Source organism: Amblyomma americanum, chromosome 3, assembly GCF_052857255.1.
Source record: "Amblyomma americanum isolate KBUSLIRL-KWMA chromosome 3, ASM5285725v1, whole genome shotgun sequence".
Taxonomy (NCBI): Eukaryota; Metazoa; Arthropoda; class Arachnida; order Ixodida; family Ixodidae; genus Amblyomma; species Amblyomma americanum.
The window spans coordinates 39,557,294-39,575,629 of record NC_135499.1 but is presented as its reverse complement, the minus strand read 5'-3'; the positions used below and the strand labels follow the sequence as shown (position 1 = coordinate 39,575,629).

Sequence of the window (18,336 nt, the reverse complement as noted above, 5' to 3'; positions counted from 1 at the left end):
ACAGCGCGCGCGGGTTCAAAAAGCACACCAATTGCGCCGCGCTTTCACACACTGCATGCGCGTTTCTGTCCAGAATGGCGTCAGTGTTTCCAAACCAGAGTGAACGTCAACCTGAGCACGGTGACCATGATCTGCATCATGATCGACGTTGCGGCGTCTGCGACAAAGTCTTCACTCAGCGGAAAAACATGCTGCAGCATATGAGGATGGTGCACAAGTTGGAGACGAAAGGAGCCTTTCTTCACTGCGACCAGTGCAGCAGCCTGCTATCAACACTCGAAAATTTGGTTCATCACTACAACGTGGCGCACAAATTCCCAGCCGAAAATCTGCAACTGTCCTTTGGGAACGACAAAGGTAAGGAGACATGTTTGCAACGCGACGTGCATGAATTTTCCTGCGCTGCCTCTTTGGCTTTTTTTTGTTTGTTTTGCTTTAACGTTCTTAGCAAGTCTGTGCGAATGCATCTATATATGTGCGCAGCGGGCGAATTTACAGCTTTTTGCAGCGAGCTAAATCCCGCATTTTATTTTTATTATATATGATATCCTTGAGCTGCTGGTGTATTATTTTAGTGCGCTCGAACGGCGCGCTTCGTTGTGCATTTATTATAATCGCCACTGCCTGGCGGACCCGATACAGCTTTTGCAGACCTGAGAGGTTAAACACGTACTATCCATGCAAAGCCACGCAAATGCGCCTACAGGTGACCACGCCCGTCTATCAGCGCTCCGTCGAGTGCCTGCATTTACAATCGAGTGCTGTAGGACTATGAGCCTGACCTAGAGCATACATATTATAATTTTTCCTTGTATTCTACATTCTCTACATGCAGGAGACTACACTCATAGCTTTCGTTAGTGCAGAAATTTCGTACAACCGTGTCAATATTTGGCGGTCCGGTTTTGTTCTACACGACGTTTTGGAGGAGAAAAGCATTGGGTCTTTGAAGGACGACAGTCTATATAAACTCCTATTCACTGTGTCGTCGTACCTATCGTAATTAATGACGACATATAAAGGCTTTTGATACAACTCTCGTGATTTAAAACAAAACTGTTTGTTTCACTAACCCGCGAAAAAATATTGCGCGCAATCATTCGCCACAGCCCGTTGCTGCGTAATTTTTGTTTTGTGCGGATTTTCTTTTATAATATGACAGCTGCACTCGATAGCTTATATATATAGTTGCGCAGCCGACCACTGCAGGTACCAGTAAACACGTACCCCGTTTAGAATGAATTTAAAAACGCGGTCGGGAGTTGGAATTATTTGTCCGGGACGCTGCGGTCAAAGTTCGCAGTTTTGAAAATTGAAACACGGAAATTTTTGCGCATAGCTAGTCACTCTTGCATAAGTAAATATTTTATTCCTACCCATCATCCCCTTGTCAGAACACATATATTAATGAGAAAAACGACCCATTTGATGCAATTAAGTTCACAGTCCTACAGGGTGGGTTCCACAACAAAGAGAGCAACGGGAGTCGTACTTTATTTACAAATTTGTAACAATTCCTCACGGCATTAATGAAAGTCCGGGTTTATTGACCTCCATCGCCCCTTTCAGAGCCAGTGCTGACCTTAGGAGTGCCGGCGCGTCAAACCTCGGTCGTTTGTCGCCAGCGGCATCTTTTTCAAGCTTCGCTGCCCGTCCGCTTACACAAAGCTCTGAATTCATCCCCCACCCCTGTCTTCCCAGTTCGACGTACCACCTTGTCGAGCGGGGTGCAATTGAAGAACCAAGAACCCTTGATTAAATGCTCCTGCCATTCACCTTTACCCCCCCACAGGACACTTTCGCGAACTCGTATGTTTTGCCGCCTTTTTTCTTTTTCTTTTGTGTGTGTGTTTCATGCACAGTGCACGTGTGTGTAGTTAAGCTAACTGCGCCGCTGATTCCGCCTTCACTATTCGTACCGAAGACGCTCCTGGAACGTCTCCTGCCCTGTCTGAATTTATTGTTTATTTGTTTGCTCGTTTTGGCCGGCGGCACGGGCAGTACATGCATCTATGATTCTTATCTGCTCCGGGACTCCGCCAAAGTCTGTTATTGTTGCTTTGAGGGCCCGGATGCCCTCCCTCCCCTGGTTATTCCTTTTTTCCCCCGGGCTGGCCTCCCGCGCAAGCTCGCTGGGCGGCAGGGGACAAAGCGTTTTTCTTTTTCTCTTTATTTCTTTCTCCTTTTTCTAGTATTTTTCTTTTGTGCCCATCAAGGGTTCTTGGTTCTTCAATTGCACCCCGCTCGGCAAGGTGGTGCGTCGAACTGGCAAGACAGGGGTGGGGGATGAATTCAGAGCTTTGTGTAAGCGGGCAGCGAAGCTTGAAAAAGATGCCGCTGGCGACAAACGACCGAGGTTTGTCGCGCCGGAATTCCTAAGGTCAGCATTGGCTCTGCAAGGGGCGATGGAGGTCAATACACCCGGACTTTCATTAATGCCGTGAGGAATTGTTATTAAATTTGTAAATAAAGTATGACTCGCGTTGCTCGAGATCTCTTTGTTGTGGAACCCACCCTGTAGGACTGTTAACTTAATTGCATCAAATGGGCCGTTTTTCTCATTAATATATGTGTTTTAACAAGGAAAGGTAGGGATAAAATATGCGCGCGGTGGTTATTAAAGCGAATTCGTATAAAGTTAACGGTCTGCCCAATGTACTGCGTACTGCACACACTGCATCCTAGGAGGTATATTACGTTGCATAAATCCTAATCAGAGTTGTCATTAATTTTCCATTTGAATCCTGAAGCTGTGCTTATTTCACAGCTTGATGTTTGCAATGTGTTTGCAGACCTGGAATCTACTTTTTCCACAAGGTCGACACCCCAAAACCGGATCTTTATGTGACTGAGTGTATTAGAATGTTTCGAATGTTTTTCGGTCGTCTGTAGACTGCATGAGGGAGAGCAGTGAAAATTTTGGCGAGGCGCTAGCTCGCTTTGTTTGAGAATGTTGAAATGTTTTTTGAAGATTTTGTTTACGTACATTAGGCGGCTGGGTTACTGGTGAAGGGAAGTACGAGATTTGCCTGATGGTCTGTTTGCTCGCTGTATCGACGTCACTCCAGTATTTGCTCTCGGTTGGGTTTAGATGTCCTTTGAATGGCATCGTCGGCAATGGCGACGGGTATCGCTGCTTAATGAGGACTTCTTGCATGCGTTTGGAATTTTTTACGAAGTCTTCATCTTGGGAACATATTCCTTTAGATCGATGTGCCTGAGAGTATGGGATGCTTGTTTTAGAGTGACGAGGATGGCAGCTTTGGAAGTGTACGTATTGTTGACGGTCCGTCGGTTTTCTATATACACTGGTGGTGAGTGAGCTTTCGTTTACCAAAATCTCAACATCTAGGAAGTTAATTGTGGTGTGGGCGCACGTGTAAGTGAAAGATATGTTGGGGTGGACGAGGTGTGTCAGTCCAAATTAAAAAGATGTCATCCAAGTAGCGTTTGTATAGGGTGGGCTCAATGGGACAATCTTTCAAAAATTTAGACTTATTACTATGCATGAAGATGTTGACGTAGGTGTGGGCCATCCTTGTACCCATGGCTGTGCCGTTAATTTGTGAATAGCGTTGATTGATGAATTCGAAGTTGTTATATTCGAGTACGATTTTCGACAGTATTTATAAAACACGTGGAGCAGGGGAGCATCAAATCACTGATCGAAGCGTATGAACAAAACAGAAAGGAGGAATCCCCTGCTGCACGTGTATTAGATATGTTGTTCACAGCAACATCTTGCATGAAGCTGCAGGGAAGAGAAAAGTCGATGAGACGTAGCCAGTTGTACTTGAGCCGTCTACATCGAAGGATTCACCACCGATCCTCTCACCAGGTTTCGTGAAGCTTGCGCTTTATCGTGCCGGTTTACCACTGTCCTTCTTGCTAGTGAAGCGATTATTTTTTTAATGTTCTCTTTTTGCCCCATTTGCCATCTGCCATTTTTGATCGTGCCATCTTCTGGGCAAGTACTACGTTTGAGGTTCGAAAAAGGTGCATAAGCGATCACGACCTATGCAAACAATAACAAAGACGAAACACGCTACAAGAGCACCACTAGCTGCATATCTGCTATAAAAGTAAATACTTCCAACAATACATTATCTTTTAGTATGCACCGTTTACTTGCCATACATACACACACACAAGCAAAAAAAACACGCCATAATGAAGAAAACCGCGAAAAACAACGATAAACAAACCGGCCTCCGAACTCCACTTGCCACTTTTACACGCCAGGGCGCGTGGCACATTTCGGCGCGACATCTGAACCGCGCTGTGTGTGTCTTGTGTGTCCCTCCTGTGTCCGTGTCTTTTGCGCTGTTTAAAACAAGTATGCAGCACCAACTAGCCCGCACGTCTACCCTTGTAGCCTTCATTTAAACCGCTTTGAGCGGGCGCTCGAGGCCGCGCTTCCGCAGGACTGTTCCGCATAGTGTAGTCGATTTTTTTGTGCCAAAATTCCAAATTTGATTTTTGGTGGAGGGTTACCCTACCATACTCCCTTAAAAACGCACTGATATCATTTCCTTCAATACCTTTGATATTACTTTATTCATCGGGCGCACACGTCCACAAGACAATAACGATAACACGAGGGGATCGCATTCCAGGATTCCACCACGCAATTGCATGCTTCAGCTTTAAAGTGGGTATTACGAGATAGTAACTAGGGCCACATAGCAAACACGCGTGCAGATATTGAGCCAGGTGATGGCAACAGAAGCATATAGCGCAAGTATCGCAAACCTTCGTGATATTGTTGAATTGGGCATTTGAATGCTGTATTTTCTGCAAGGTACAAAGTTCCGCTTTTTGGTATGTACAGTGTATACATGAAATTATGGTGCACATAATCCTCCATGTTTTTCGAATATTTTTCAAGCATTGTTCATTCATCACTGACAATGACAGTGCCTTCAGTTTTAACACCTTTCTACACAATATTTTCTAAAGTATTTTTTATGCATTTTACAGAGTTCCATGATTGGAAAGGACAGGAGGAAGCGAGCCAGGTGTGCAAGTTCGTAATATCCACAGGTGAAAAAAGGCTCACCAACGGATGTACGAGGACCTACTACGCTTGCAACAGGTCAGGAGTGGCACGACCAGGTCGAGGCAACAAGACTCGTGCGATGAAAAGTCAGGGAAGCTGCAGGAGCGGCAGGACATGCCTTTCTTTTCTGATCGTTACTAGAGACGAGGGTACTGTCAAGGTATCGTACCAAAGGACGCATTATGGGCATGATGCAGATGTTGAACACCTGAGTATGACTGACCAGGAAAGGGCAAGCATTGCAGATGACCTTTCGAAAGGAGTGCCCATGAGGACAATATTGAAGAAAATAAGGGAATCGGTGACAAGCAAGCTAACTCCTCTGCATTTGACAAATCGCATGGACTTGCACAACATCAAGCGGCAATATAACCTCACAGTTCCTGAAAGATGTCATGATAATGATGCTGTGAGTGTAAGCATATGGGTGCAAAGCATGAGGAACAAGGGGCAACCTGTTGTTCGCTTGTACAAAGAGCAGGCAGTTGTTGACCCAACGAATACCTTTAGTACAAAAGACTTTGCTCTTGCCTTAATGACGGAGCCACAGGAAGAGCTGCTGAAAGTTCTAGGTACAGGAACAGTCTGTGTTGATTCCACACATGGAACAACGGGGTACCAATTTGAACTGGTGACTGTTCTGGTGCTGGATGAATATGGAGCAGGATTGCCTATGGCTTACTTCATCTGCAGCACGATTAATGAGAAAACCCTATCAGCATTCTTTGAATCCCTGAAGTCCTCCACAGGAGCCCTGTCAGCTAGAACTTTCATGACAGATGATGCATCCGAATACTTCAAGGCCTGGTCAACAGTCATGGGCCCACCTCAACATCGACTACTCTGCACATGGCATGTGGACAAAAACTGGAAGCGAAGGATTTCTGAGAAGATAAAAGGAAAAGAACTCGCAGTAGATGTTTACCATGCTGTTCGTACACTGCTAGAGTGCCCAAAAAAAGACGAAGTGGCTGAGCTTCTCGAGTCATTTCTTGCCAACAAAGATCCCAGGCTTCAGGAGTTTATTCAGTACTTCAGAGGAAATTATGCTCACCGCCTGGAGATGTGGGCCTACAGTTTTCGAACTGGACTTGGCATCAACACAAACATGTATCTTGAAAGGATGCACAGGACTTTAAAGCATAGTTTCCTGGAAGGTAAGAAGAATCATCGTGTTGACAGGCTCATCACTGCACTGATGGACATGACATACGAGTCTTTGATGAAGAGGGTACAACACATTGTGAAAGCAAAGAGAACGAGCAAGATGAGCCGGATCGAGAAGAACCACAGATCTGCTGTGGCAATTACTACGCCTGCCAAGAGGAATGAAGATGGAACATGGACTGTGCAATCCCAGTCCACAAGAGGCCTCACATACAGGATTTCAAAAGAGAAAGGTAGTGCCTGCTGCCCTCTGAAGTGCAGCGAGTGCATGGTGTGTGTGCATAGCTATTCATGTGATTGTGAGGAGCACCGAATGAGCTTGACGATCTGCAAACACATTCACTGTGTGGTCATCGCTGGCGCACCTGAAGGAAGAGATCAGAAGATCTTGAAAGCTACTGAAGCAGTGTCATCCAATTCAAAGGCAAGCGAGGCTTTCCACATTTTGGAAAGTGTTCAAACAGCAGAAGCCTCTACAAGCATGACAAAATCTGACTTGGTCTTGGCCAAGATGGAATTGCTCAAAGAGTATGTCGCAGAGCAAGAAATTCCTCAAGAAGTGCACAACAAGGCCAGCAAGCTTGTGGACCCTGTACTGAAGATTTATGAAGGCACTAAGAAGCAAGAAATGCCCCACACATCAAGAGAGCCTGCAAACAAGAAAATCGAACACCAAGTCAGGTTTCATTCCACTAAGAAGCAGAGGCTGTCCAGCTCAGGTACAAGTTTTTCAAAGCCAACTGAGCTCCAGAAGGACAACATAAAAAAGCAAATCCTTAACAGCAATGATGAGGCAACTGTTATAATAACATCTCCAGGACACAACTACATATGAAAGATGAGATCGACTCTATGGCACTCTCTTCTGGTTTACAACCCGTCTACAAGTTCATCTATGTACTTATATACCTCGCCTATGAGGTGTGCAGCTGTCTCGAACCAGATGGATGGTGTGTGCGTTAGAGCGCGAGAGGCACCTCCATACTGGCCATATATGCTGCAGGTAAGTATATTTTCCTTTCAGCAGCAGCTTTGTGGTACCAGTAGGATGGTGTGTGCGTTAGAGCGCGAGAGGCACCTCCATACTGGCCATATATGCTGCAGGTAAGTATATTTTCCTTTCAGCAGCAGCTTTGTGGTACCAGTAGGATGGTGTGTGCGTTAGAGCGCGAGAGGCACCTCCATACTGGCCATATATGCTGCAGGTAAGTATATTTTCCTTTCAGCTCAGTGTGTTGCACACTTAAACAACTGAAGCGAAACCTACAGCACAATGGTTTCTCTGCATCTGGCTTAGCCAGACCATTTTTTTCTCTTGGCAGAACCTGACTGCTAGAGAGCGCGTCTCCCAGGTGGCGGATAGGGAGGCTCTTACCAAGCACCTGAAGTGTGCAGCTTGCAAAAGGCACAATAAGTTTGATTAAATGAGGGAACCTTCTGGCATGGTGTGTCTTATAAGTACAGAGTGCTCGGTAAGAGTGGTGCGTGCACCCGCGGACCAACAGGGGTTTCACTGCCTTGACACATTCCCCACCTGTACATGCTTCCTTTTTCCTCAGGTCCATGGCTACACATTGCTGGCAATTCACAAAGTTGCTGTTAGGGTGCAACTTGATGCAGACATTTTCTGAACAACTCTGCTAAGTGGCACATGGTACTATTATGCGCTGTCAAATAAGAGTTCAGTGTGTGCAGAGCTAAAAGCGACGACTGTTCTAATTTGCGCTGTTGTGATTGTCTTTCAGGTGACAAACAACCAAAGAGACGTGAAGACAACATTGATGGCCTTTCATGATTGTACTGAAGATGTCATTAGCATCAGTTATTGAAATACTTGGAAGATCGCAACTTATACTATGCCTTACCTTTCCTTCAGATTCTAGTATATTGCAATCTGCCTGTCATAGCACAGAAATAAACCTATATTTATTTTGTTCCTGCAACTGCGTTGTCGTCCAATCTCTTTGCAGGTACATGCATCCAGTGATTTGAATTCATTACCAGCATTGTCTGGCGTGCAGTGCAGAAATAAACAAAGCTGCAACACTTTTTAAAGATGCATTGTCACCACAAGCAATCGTAAATTATTTTTCCAATAAAAACAATCTATACATTGTAGATTGTTTACATATTTTATTAAGCACCCACATAAAGTAGATAAACTGAGGTGTGACAACTGAACAGATGTGTGAATTGAGATATGGTTAAGTGAGTGCACAAAATAGACAAAGGGACCACAATAACACTGTTCATAACACTGCTCAAAATGCTATACTGTTGCAGTACTGTAGAATCTGCAGAAAGGGCCACACAGCATTTCACTGAGTTAATAGGTAAGATAGATTAGCCTGCATTCATAGTTACAGTCATTAGAACAGCTGCATGGCAAACTCTTTAAGAATGCATCCAAGTCATCAGAGCCTTTTTTTATTAAATAATTATTGCATTAGCACTGCACAAATATTTACTGTTTACATTACAATAGACTACATTGGTAACAATAGCTTGGATTATCATCTCCTGATATGCGTATACAGTTGAGCTTAAAGTGGTATAGACACAAAATTTTTGCTTACATCTTTGAAATGATGCATCAAACATTAGTATAGACGGGTCATCACTTGACATTTGCCTACGGCCGCTAAATAATTTGTAACAATGTCACTAATTAGGTTACATTGTTCACGATACAAAATGTGTGATGCATGTCCTTGGTTTGGGCTAGGATTAGTGTAATGTATGCAAGTCATTTTTCATTTACAGGAGCTTATTCTAGATGTTCAATAAAGCCCAGGAAGGTGTTAGCAGAACACACAGTTATTCTTTTGATTCCATGACAGGTATGACTTAAGATGAACACCAAGATATTTATATCTTGTGATAAGCACGCTAATAGCTGTTATCTGGAAACTATCTGGAGGATATTCGGGTACTCTGTGAATGATGAATTCAGCATTAGAGACATTAAGGAGCAAGAAATTGTTTCATCGAGATGTGACCTTTAATATTAGCAGTCCATATGAGCAATCACACTGAGGTAAATCAAAGCATCATCAGTGAATAATCTAGTCATGCAGACAATCTTATATTACGTGTCGATCAACGACTGGTTCCATGTGATGAGTATAGGGTAAACTGTGCTTGATGACCTGCTTCAATTCGAACTTCCTACCCCATAAAAAGTAATGCTGATATTCATATGCCCATACACACGCCCATGCCAATATTCATATGCCCATACACAGAGTGTTTAGCGTGGGAGAGTTGAGATGCAAATATGCAGCAGTATGCAGGCCTCCATTACATTTCTGCTACAAAACAGCTCGAATGAGTTCTGCACCAATTGCGTGAATTAATTATCAACTCTTGCAGGAGAAAATATACAATTTAGATTTCAACAACATATATCATACAAATGCTCACACTGAATTCGAAAATTTTGCTGAGGCTCTTGAGTCTGCCATATCGAAATGCACATTATGCACTACCCGTAGGTACGAACAATTCTTTGTGCCTGTGGATGAATCAGAACATACTTGAGGCTATACAAGAGAAGGATCAATGGTATCGTAAGTGGAAACGTCAAAAAGAAAACATTTGTTATTCAAACAAGTTCAGATCCTCCAGAAACTATGGAGTGGCATTAATACAGATGAGAAAGAAAGAATACAACTGTATGCTAATACAGAAAGCAGAAGGAAACTCCTGAAAAATGTGGGATGTGGGAAATAGCGTAATCGGTAGACAGTTAAAACAGCGCGTAGTTCCTGAACACATTGATGAAAACACAGTTGATAGGTTTGATAATTCCTTCACAAACATTGGCCCTGAGTTTGTAGCTCAAATCCTTTATCTACCATGCTCTGTTAATGACCCTTGTGTTCATGACACCTTCTTACCGCAAGCTGTTGCCGATTGTGACATCACAGCAATCAAGAAAACTCGTTGCGAACAAGGCAACCAGACATGACGGGATTACTTTGAGAGCATTAAAGAGAACATCCACCAACTTGCTCCACTCCTATCAATAGTAATGGATCATGCAGTTTACGAAGGTATTTATGCAAATATTTTGAGGATCACTGCAGCTATACCAGTTCACAAACAAGGATAGTAATGATTCAGGCAGTTACCGTCCAATCTCGGTTTTGAGTATCATTAACACTGTGTTCGAAAAACTTGTCGGAAAGCAACTAAATGACTACTTGGAGAGAACTAGAATCATATCTCACTGTCAACAAGGCTTCAGAAATAACAGGTCTACATCTACAGCAGTAATGGCATTGTCTCAAGAGTTATGTTCATCTTTGCATAATTAGAAATGTCTCCAGCCTTGTTCCTAGACTTAAAGAAAGCATTTGATACTGTTAATCATAACATTTTAATTCACAAGCTAATGAAATATCTGCAGCCTTGTTCCTAGACTTAAAGAAAGCATTTGATACTGTTAATCATAACATTTTAATTCACAAGCTAGAGCACTATGGTTTTAGGGATTCCACTCTTGATTTCTTTACAAGCTACATTACTAACAGAAAACAATTTTTCCACATAAAACACTTAAAATCATCTCGACAGCCTGTGTGTGCTGGAGTGCCTCCAGGGGTCAGTCTTAGGCCCTGTGCTGTTGAGTGTTGCTTGCTAATACTTTGTTCACTGATCATTTATAACCAAGTTTCATGTTGGCATCTTCTGTTGCTGTAATAACAAATGTGTACATTGGGCCTATACTAGCTTCGGCTATTGACCCAGCAGTTTTTGCAAACGTTTTGTAGTATCTGAAGTTAAAAGAAAGTACATGCTCTGAATTAAGCATCTGTGATCACGACCACTGGTAGAGCCGGATCAAACAAGTGCATTACGTCACAAGTTGAAAGTAGTTGCTTCACTTCATGAAAGCTTTGAACTGCCTCAGAGTCCCAAGCGAAAGCAACGTAGTGTCACAAGAGCCTGCGCAGAGGCTCAACAACACCTGCATAGTGAGACCACAATTGGGACCACTTGTTAAAACCACTTGTTTTGAGGTGGCACCACTTGAAAACAAGTGGGACCGTTTGGAATCCCACTTCATATTTGGAATCATTGTCTATAAAGTGGGGACATTTGGAATCCCACTTCATAGACACCTCGAATTGCCATGAACTACTTAAGCGCACACTCCAAGGGAATGTTGAAAATCCGCTGCAGCACTAAGAGGCTCATGACTGAAAAAATGCAGATGCAGGAACCATTGGAAGCAAGCTGTTGTCAATGCACAGTGTTTAGAGTAAATGGTACCACAGGCCCACAAAGCGCAGATTTTGTTTAAAAAATCGGCCGTCTTGTTAGCATCAATGCCGCAGTGTCCAGGTATCCAGTGAAAGCGCATTTCTTTAACATGTAGTGGAATGAAAAATCTTAGAGAATGGCCCAGAAGAGCGTCCTTCGAGCCTTCGAGTGAGTCAGGACAGAAAGGCTGTCAGCAAGTATAATGACATCAGTAACGATGCAAGAGACCTTATCTATAGGGCCAACTGAACCCCTAGAAAATGAACAGCGAATATAGGTGTATAATCAGGGGCCCGAAACGAATAACTGCAATCTAGAGCCAATAGCTGCCTATAGGCGACTTCATGCAAACATTTAAAGCGAAAGCCTTTAATGGCTCTCGTTATCCATCCGTCCGCGAAATCTGTCACACTATGACGTCATCAATGGTATAATAATTGATATAACCCATATAGTCTTAGCAATTAAGAAGTAATTGGTGATTAGAAATTGCGCATTAGTTTGTAATTACACATTAATTTGTGAAGTAAATTAATAGCTCAAAACGAAACGTTAAAAATAAAAATAAATAACAATTTTAAAGAAACAAAAATAAAAAGGAAAAATTACCTTATGTGACAATGCAGTTTCAGAAGCGAAAAATTAAAAATAATTAAATAAAAATTAAAAGAAGCAGCCACAGTGGGCGCAGAAAGGCTTTCGCCTCGCGCACTTTACGTCGCCAAAGTGACCACTGAATTTTAAAAAAAAGTGCCTCTTCGTACAAGCGATTAATCGCCTTTTCCCGGTTCGCCCTGCACCTTCGAGCAACAATTTCATCCTATGAAGTTGTCCGACGCAACGCCAGAAACGAGCTGATCACGAACAACAGTGTTCACGGAATTGTCGAAGTCGCAGTTCTACGCAGGTTCGCGTAACTGAGCAATGTAAACCTGCAGCTGACAGGCTCGCCAGGGTTCTGTAAACATATCTTGAACCGCGGTAGCGTTCCGTCGTGGCTGAGGACAGACGGTTGCAAGTGCTGAGCGCGGTTTGAAACGTATCTTCGCCTTTCGTAACTTCACTTATGGCGAATTCCACTGGTGGATCTGAAGTGAGGCGCTCGAATCGCAAAAGAGCGCCCCAAACCGCCTCGGAGCAGATCCGGCACTGGTCGGCGTATCAACCTTGTGAGCTCCGTTGGAACGGAGTTGCTCCAATCGACCAGCGGAATTCGCGCGGTCGGTCCAGGTCGACCAGTTGAACTCGAATTCGTCGTCGCGGAGCAAGAAAAGCTGCTCCAGCACGACCAGTGGAAATCGCCATTAATTTAGGTCCCTGCTCCTTCATTTTGCGCTCGTGGCAGGAGGCGTTAATTGCGGAACGACGCTGACCTTCGACGCCGCGCGACTGCAAAGGCATGGCTTTGCGCCGGGTTGCAGCAAACTCAGGCCAGACGCCTCTAAGTAGGTAGAAAACAGTGCCTTCCACTGGTTCCATGGTACTGGTGACTGGCCCGGTGTTTCTAGGAATGTACGAGGGGGCGTAAGATCCCGTGCAACTCATAGGTTTACCTCGTCGACACGTTGTTGTATTGTAGATGCAAGATCGAACGACACACCGGAGCGAGCGATGTCATGATGACGCCAAGTTTCCGCCGAACCCCCCCCCCCCTCTACTTTTCTTGCGTCACGTATACGTGGTGTCAAGAGACATGCATGTGACTGAAACTCTGAAGAAGCGAAACTGAAAGTAAGACAACCGAAACTGAAAATAAGAGAAGAGAAACTGAAACTGCCGCACAGTTCATTGCCTGATGGACACATGCAGTATCACGTATTATTTAACGTCTTCATAAAACCGCTGTTTGTTCTTCTATAGGATTAGCAGCATTAGTATATGTTTGCTATTAATGACACCCAGGTAATGAACATGATTTACCAACTTAAGTAGTGTTGGTTCTGGTGTAACACACGAAAAATTTATAGGCATGCCTTTGTGTATACGCCAGAAATGAAATTGTGAAGCAAGCCTTGAAACTGCCTGTGCATTTCTCATAAAAAAAAGAAAAACATTATCTTGTTTTCAAAGCATGCGTGTCATCTATATCAGATGTGACTAATGTTGAGCTATAACTTTAAATGGCTCATGCTGGCTGCCGTCAAAAATCACTTTTTTTTATTCAACAAACCTCATAACTCATTTCTGTCACGAAAGCAACGAAATGCTTCACTTATATCTCATTGCTTTGGTGCAGTCATGGTTTATTATGCAATGTAAAATCTGATTCACGAATATTTTTGTTACTTGTTGCACGATACGTTTGTTCCTGAAATTCAGCACATCCACCAGTATTGCGTTCCCGCGCGGCTTTCTTTTTTTTAACTGAGTACAGGTGAATAGCCACCGGATTCTTGGCTGATCGCCCAGTGTAGGTATGTGCCATCTTTTGATAGGCTAACAACATCAACAAAATTCGTCTTTCACTTCCAATCATGTGTGCTGCGGTATACTTTTTCTTCGACTTTGTATTGATTCCATCCGTAGTAGGCATGGGAGGCATTGGCCACGCTATCAGCTTCCGCAAGTTAGGTTCACGCAGAATTTGTTAGCTCCGCTTCAAGTTGATCTGATCTCCTTGCAACGAGTTGCTGAAGAAAACGGGTGGACGGGGCAGTGCGGGAAGAAGAGTCGTCGAAGGAAGACATTTGTAATGTTTCTTGAATATAGCCAAAGTTTCTGTTACCGTTATTCAGTTTTTGTCCCCCTGTGATTTATCAGCTATTATTCGAACCCCCAAAGTTTAAAGTTCAAAGTAGTAGCATTACTTTTAAATTCAGAAGAAGCTACTAAACATTACAATTGGGATATATTCGCAGGATCTGGCTTGGAGCTATTCTGTTTGTATCCCTGATTATACTCCTATATTCTTCGTAGAGTTTTTGGTTATTTTGGCTCTTCTCTTAATTCCCAGGCATGTAGCTTGAGTTCTCATTCTTGCAGACTGCCTTTCAGTTCTAGTCTCCAATATTCCGGAAAATCGTTAATGAATTGGTCGCTTAGGTTTTATGTTCCGTGCACAGTGCGTGAGATCCACTTGGTCTGAGTACCTGCCTATTCGGGTGTTTATTTTAACGAGGTGGCTGATTTATTGGCAAGGTCAGCTCTCAGCGCTCCTGTAATCTTTCCTGTCCTTCACCTCATTATGTTGGAAACTTCACGTTTCCAGCGGTTCCAACATATTTCAGCCAGCTTGAGTGATCCGTTGCTCAATACCGTGGATTTTCACCACTTAAATTACCCATGGAATGTCCAGTGGTGTAAATCAAGGCGTTGCGAGGTATCAGTGACGCTTCTGCGATGCAAAATCCCTCACTTAAATTTATACTTGCGCCGATGCGGGTTCGCTGCGACAAACCTTTGTGTCTCATGTGGGCAAGTTGAAACAATAGGTCATTTTCTCCTCTCTCGCCGGCGGTTCGCAGTTCAAGGAAAGCAGTATTTGGAGGTCCCTCTTTCGAGGTTAGGACTCCCTCTGTCTCTTCCAGTTCTTCTCTCGTTCGGTGCGAGCGCCAAGGAATTCCCGTTAAGCAGTGTTTGTGGCTACCTTCATGATTACATAAGTGCGACTGATCGGTCACCTTGTTAGCTGCATACAAAATTCTGTTGCATGTCTAAAATGCTTGATTCTATTCTCGGTAATTCATATTTCCTAAATTTTATTGAATTTTCCAATTTTTATCCTGATTCAGTCTTCTACGCCGCCGCCTCACGTCTTTTTTTTCCCCCGTGCAAATATTTCATTGGCAATCTCCACTGTACCTTGGCAAATCCCCCCGCGTGGGTATGTGCCATATATATTTACTGACGTGAAGAAGAAGAGTGTGGGCTACAAACACTGTCTGTACTTGTGCTCTTCCTTTTATTTGTTGTCTGTTTGCATTGTAAGGCATTAATAGGTAGAAAGGCATGCACGTAATGGGCATACCCTGTACGCATGAATGCGGAAGATGGTCATGGTTGTCCAAGCATTGCCATCAAAGCAACGGGACCTTCAAGAAACAGCTAGGATATGGTTGTGACCCCTCACATGCAGTGATGCTCACACAATTTGAAAATGTTGCAAGTGACAGCAGTCCCGTGGTTATATTGCTGCAAAACAATTAAGCTAGCCCATTCATGCGGAAATATTTTTAGAGGCTGCCAAAAAGGAACATGTCAAAAAGTTACACGTCCTGTTTCATTGTGTTTGAAATGAGGCTTAAGATTAAATTAATGTTACAAATACGCGCTGAAGAAATGAAACGATTAAACTCTCATGTGAAGGAAATACAAAAGGGTATATTTACGAAAACTTATTTACAAGCTAAAATAGCATCGCACACACACTCTCACGGGTTCCTTGTCGTCTGTCACTTGACTGAGTCGCCTCCAAGCGCTGCAGGCTACCGCGCACCTGCAGTGCACCGGAAGCGCACACACACACAAACACACACACTCTCACCCGCACACGTGCATGGGTCCACTTGAAAGGAGACGCCGCACGGCTCTCCGGTTCGTACTTCTGGCAGCGGCGGCATTTCCCGCGGCCCTAACGACCACACCAATAAGCTAACGAAGCGGGCGCCCATCGGTCCGTTCGCAGAACGGACGGTGCCGCCAAGGACGCCCTCCCGCACCGAAAGCACACATGCTGGCACAAAAGAACGCTCGCTGCGGTGGTAAACGAAATGGTGGTAAACGAAATGAACAAGCAACTGCTGTGCAATCCATGCACTGTCATGCAGTACTTACTCAATCACAGTCCAGTGACTGCAGAGCGGTCTGCAACCAGTAACTTGCAAAAAAACTATACTATGCAGCGAGCTTGTTTGCACGGTATTTGTTACATTTATCGAACGATCACATGAAATTGGTATGGCTATTTCTACACAGTGCATTTCCTAAAGACTCCTTTCTGCCATAGTGTACTTTTTACCCAAAATGCTTCTTACAGAGTCATAAATTGTTACGTACGCGTATAAAGATGTTTGTAGCAGGTGTGTGAGCCTGAACAAAAAAAAAACCTTTTATTTTCCTTAATTCTTCAGTATTCCTGATTATGACGACATATGGGCATTTATATGTTAGTACAATTTTTTTCACGCATCACAATTAACTGATGCACCGATGTGTTTGGTACACATTCATCTTCAGACATTTCATGTCTGTTTGGTCAAAAAAATACGAAATAATAGTTGACTGCATTAGTTTTGACTACCATCACACAGCATGCTCTTGAAATTCCTCTAGCTGTTGTACAGAAGTCTGTAATTGGCTTCATTGCATAGCTTCATACTTGAACCATTTAAACTCTGCAAACTGTTCTTTTTACCGCACATGGCGACATGGCATGCGAAGCCGCGTGGGAACGGGCGAGGAGGATTCGGAGGTACAGCTGCAACTTCGCTGGAATCCAAAGACAGCTAGGCACTTGTCACGGTTAATTTCGGAAAGGCGGCTATGCCCCAGTAAAGTTGCGTAAGGTCTTTCCTTGCAGACCTTACTAAGTTCCTTCACTTCGCACCAGAAATGCTCACCGCCCGATTTTCACGGCAATGAATAAGCTTGCAAGGAATGTTATCGGCGGTCGCACGTGCATGACAATCCTTTCGACATGCGTGACGATGCCCACCGAAGGCATTTCAGGCTGTCGAAGGGACTTGTACGCTGGCTAAGCGAAGAGCGCGGAACATGCGTCACTGACAGCCCCCTTCCTTTCGCCGTCTTGTCCATCGTGCGTCGCGCCGAGCCCGACAAAGAAAAGGCCGTCACGTCACCCCCCCCCCTTCCCCTTCTGAATCGAGGGGCGGGGGGGGGGGGGCGGAAATTCCGCAAATAGTTTCCCAGAGGCATCCTTTTTTTTTTCATGGGGTCAAGGAAGGTGGCCCAAACAGTGCGAGGCAACGTTCTCTGTTCATTCTAGAGAAGCAAGCTTACACTGCAAAATTAAACCTTGTCTTTCTCTTCCAAATGCAATTAACTAGGAGTCCTGTCCAAAACCATTTCAGGTTGTTATGTGGGCACCCCCAACCTTTTTTATTTCCGTTAACTCCAGCACTTCTTCACCTTTGTCATTGTAGCCGCTATTGTTCAAGTACCATGCAACATCTTGTTATTAAAGGACCTTTTTAATTGGAAATGAGAGCATGTGCACAGGGTGGAAAGCGCGTGATCTGCCAGGAAACACTAAAGCGGCCCCGAGAAGGGATCTTTATTAAGGATGCCAGCGATCTTGGGCCTCTCCACTTGGCAACGACGACAAAGCGTGTGCGGTCCCTATGGTTAGGCCCCAGCTGTGGAAGCCATCCTCGGACACGACCATGACCTTCGACATCTGATGTTTTTATTTAAAAACACAGGGACCAAAGTCGTGCTGTATGCAGTGCAATCGCCATGTGGTTCCATAATCATCCATTTAGCCCGGCTCTTTGGACGGATTCAGGAAACGACTGAAAAGAACAAAAGTAACGAGCAAACAAAGGTGCGCTGCATAAAAGTTAGAACGTAAAGAGACGAAGGCACGCTGCGCTAATGCTGTAGCGAGGTCTAACATGTAAAATTTCGCGGCTGGCGTCGATTTCTACAAAGCGCGAGTAGTGCCTACGGAAATAAACAAAGGCGCACTGGAGATGGGTAAGTGTGTATACAAGCACGAGTTTTTGTCTCTACCAGCGATTTACTAGCTCACACCGCGCGATTTTGATGTCTGGCGTCAATTTCGACAGAGAGGGAATACGGGCACGAAACGGGACGCTCGCGATCTGCCAGGAAACAATGAGGTGGCCCTAAAAAGGGCCGTTTGCAGGAGCACTTCAACCGCG

General features: G+C 44.2%; 1 protein-coding gene and 1 long non-coding RNA gene across 2 annotated transcripts; both read left to right on the top strand.

Annotated features, from left to right (window-relative positions):
- The first annotated feature begins 68 nt into the window (after positions 1-68).
- Positions 69-7,061, top strand: LOC144123692 (uncharacterized). Its single transcript, XM_077656473.1, has 3 exons — positions 69-357; positions 4,981-6,801; positions 7,045-7,061. Exons 1-3 carry the CDS (start codon positions 75-77, stop codon positions 7,059-7,061), a joined length of 2,121 nt encoding a protein of 706 aa, XP_077512599.1. The 5' UTR covers positions 69-74.
- A 97-nt stretch (positions 7,062-7,158) lies between these two features.
- LOC144122916 (uncharacterized) lies at positions 7,159-8,169 on the top strand. Its single transcript, XR_013312944.1, has 2 exons — positions 7,159-7,880; positions 7,972-8,169. It is a non-coding gene; the product is annotated as an uncharacterized LOC144122916 (long non-coding RNA).
- Positions 8,170-18,336: the final 10,167 nt, after the last annotated feature.

What these genes read in the sequence shown, in the direction of transcription:
- LOC144123692 (XM_077656473.1), top strand. Translation starts at nt 75, where the DNA reads ATGGCGTCAGTGTTTCCAAACCAGAGTGAACGTCAACCTGAGCACGGT. An exon ending in GTCCTTTGGGAACGACAAAG is followed by an intron (nt 358 to 4,980) that starts GTAAGGAGACAT and finishes TGCATTTTACAG; the next exon opens with AGTTCCATGATTGGAAAGGA.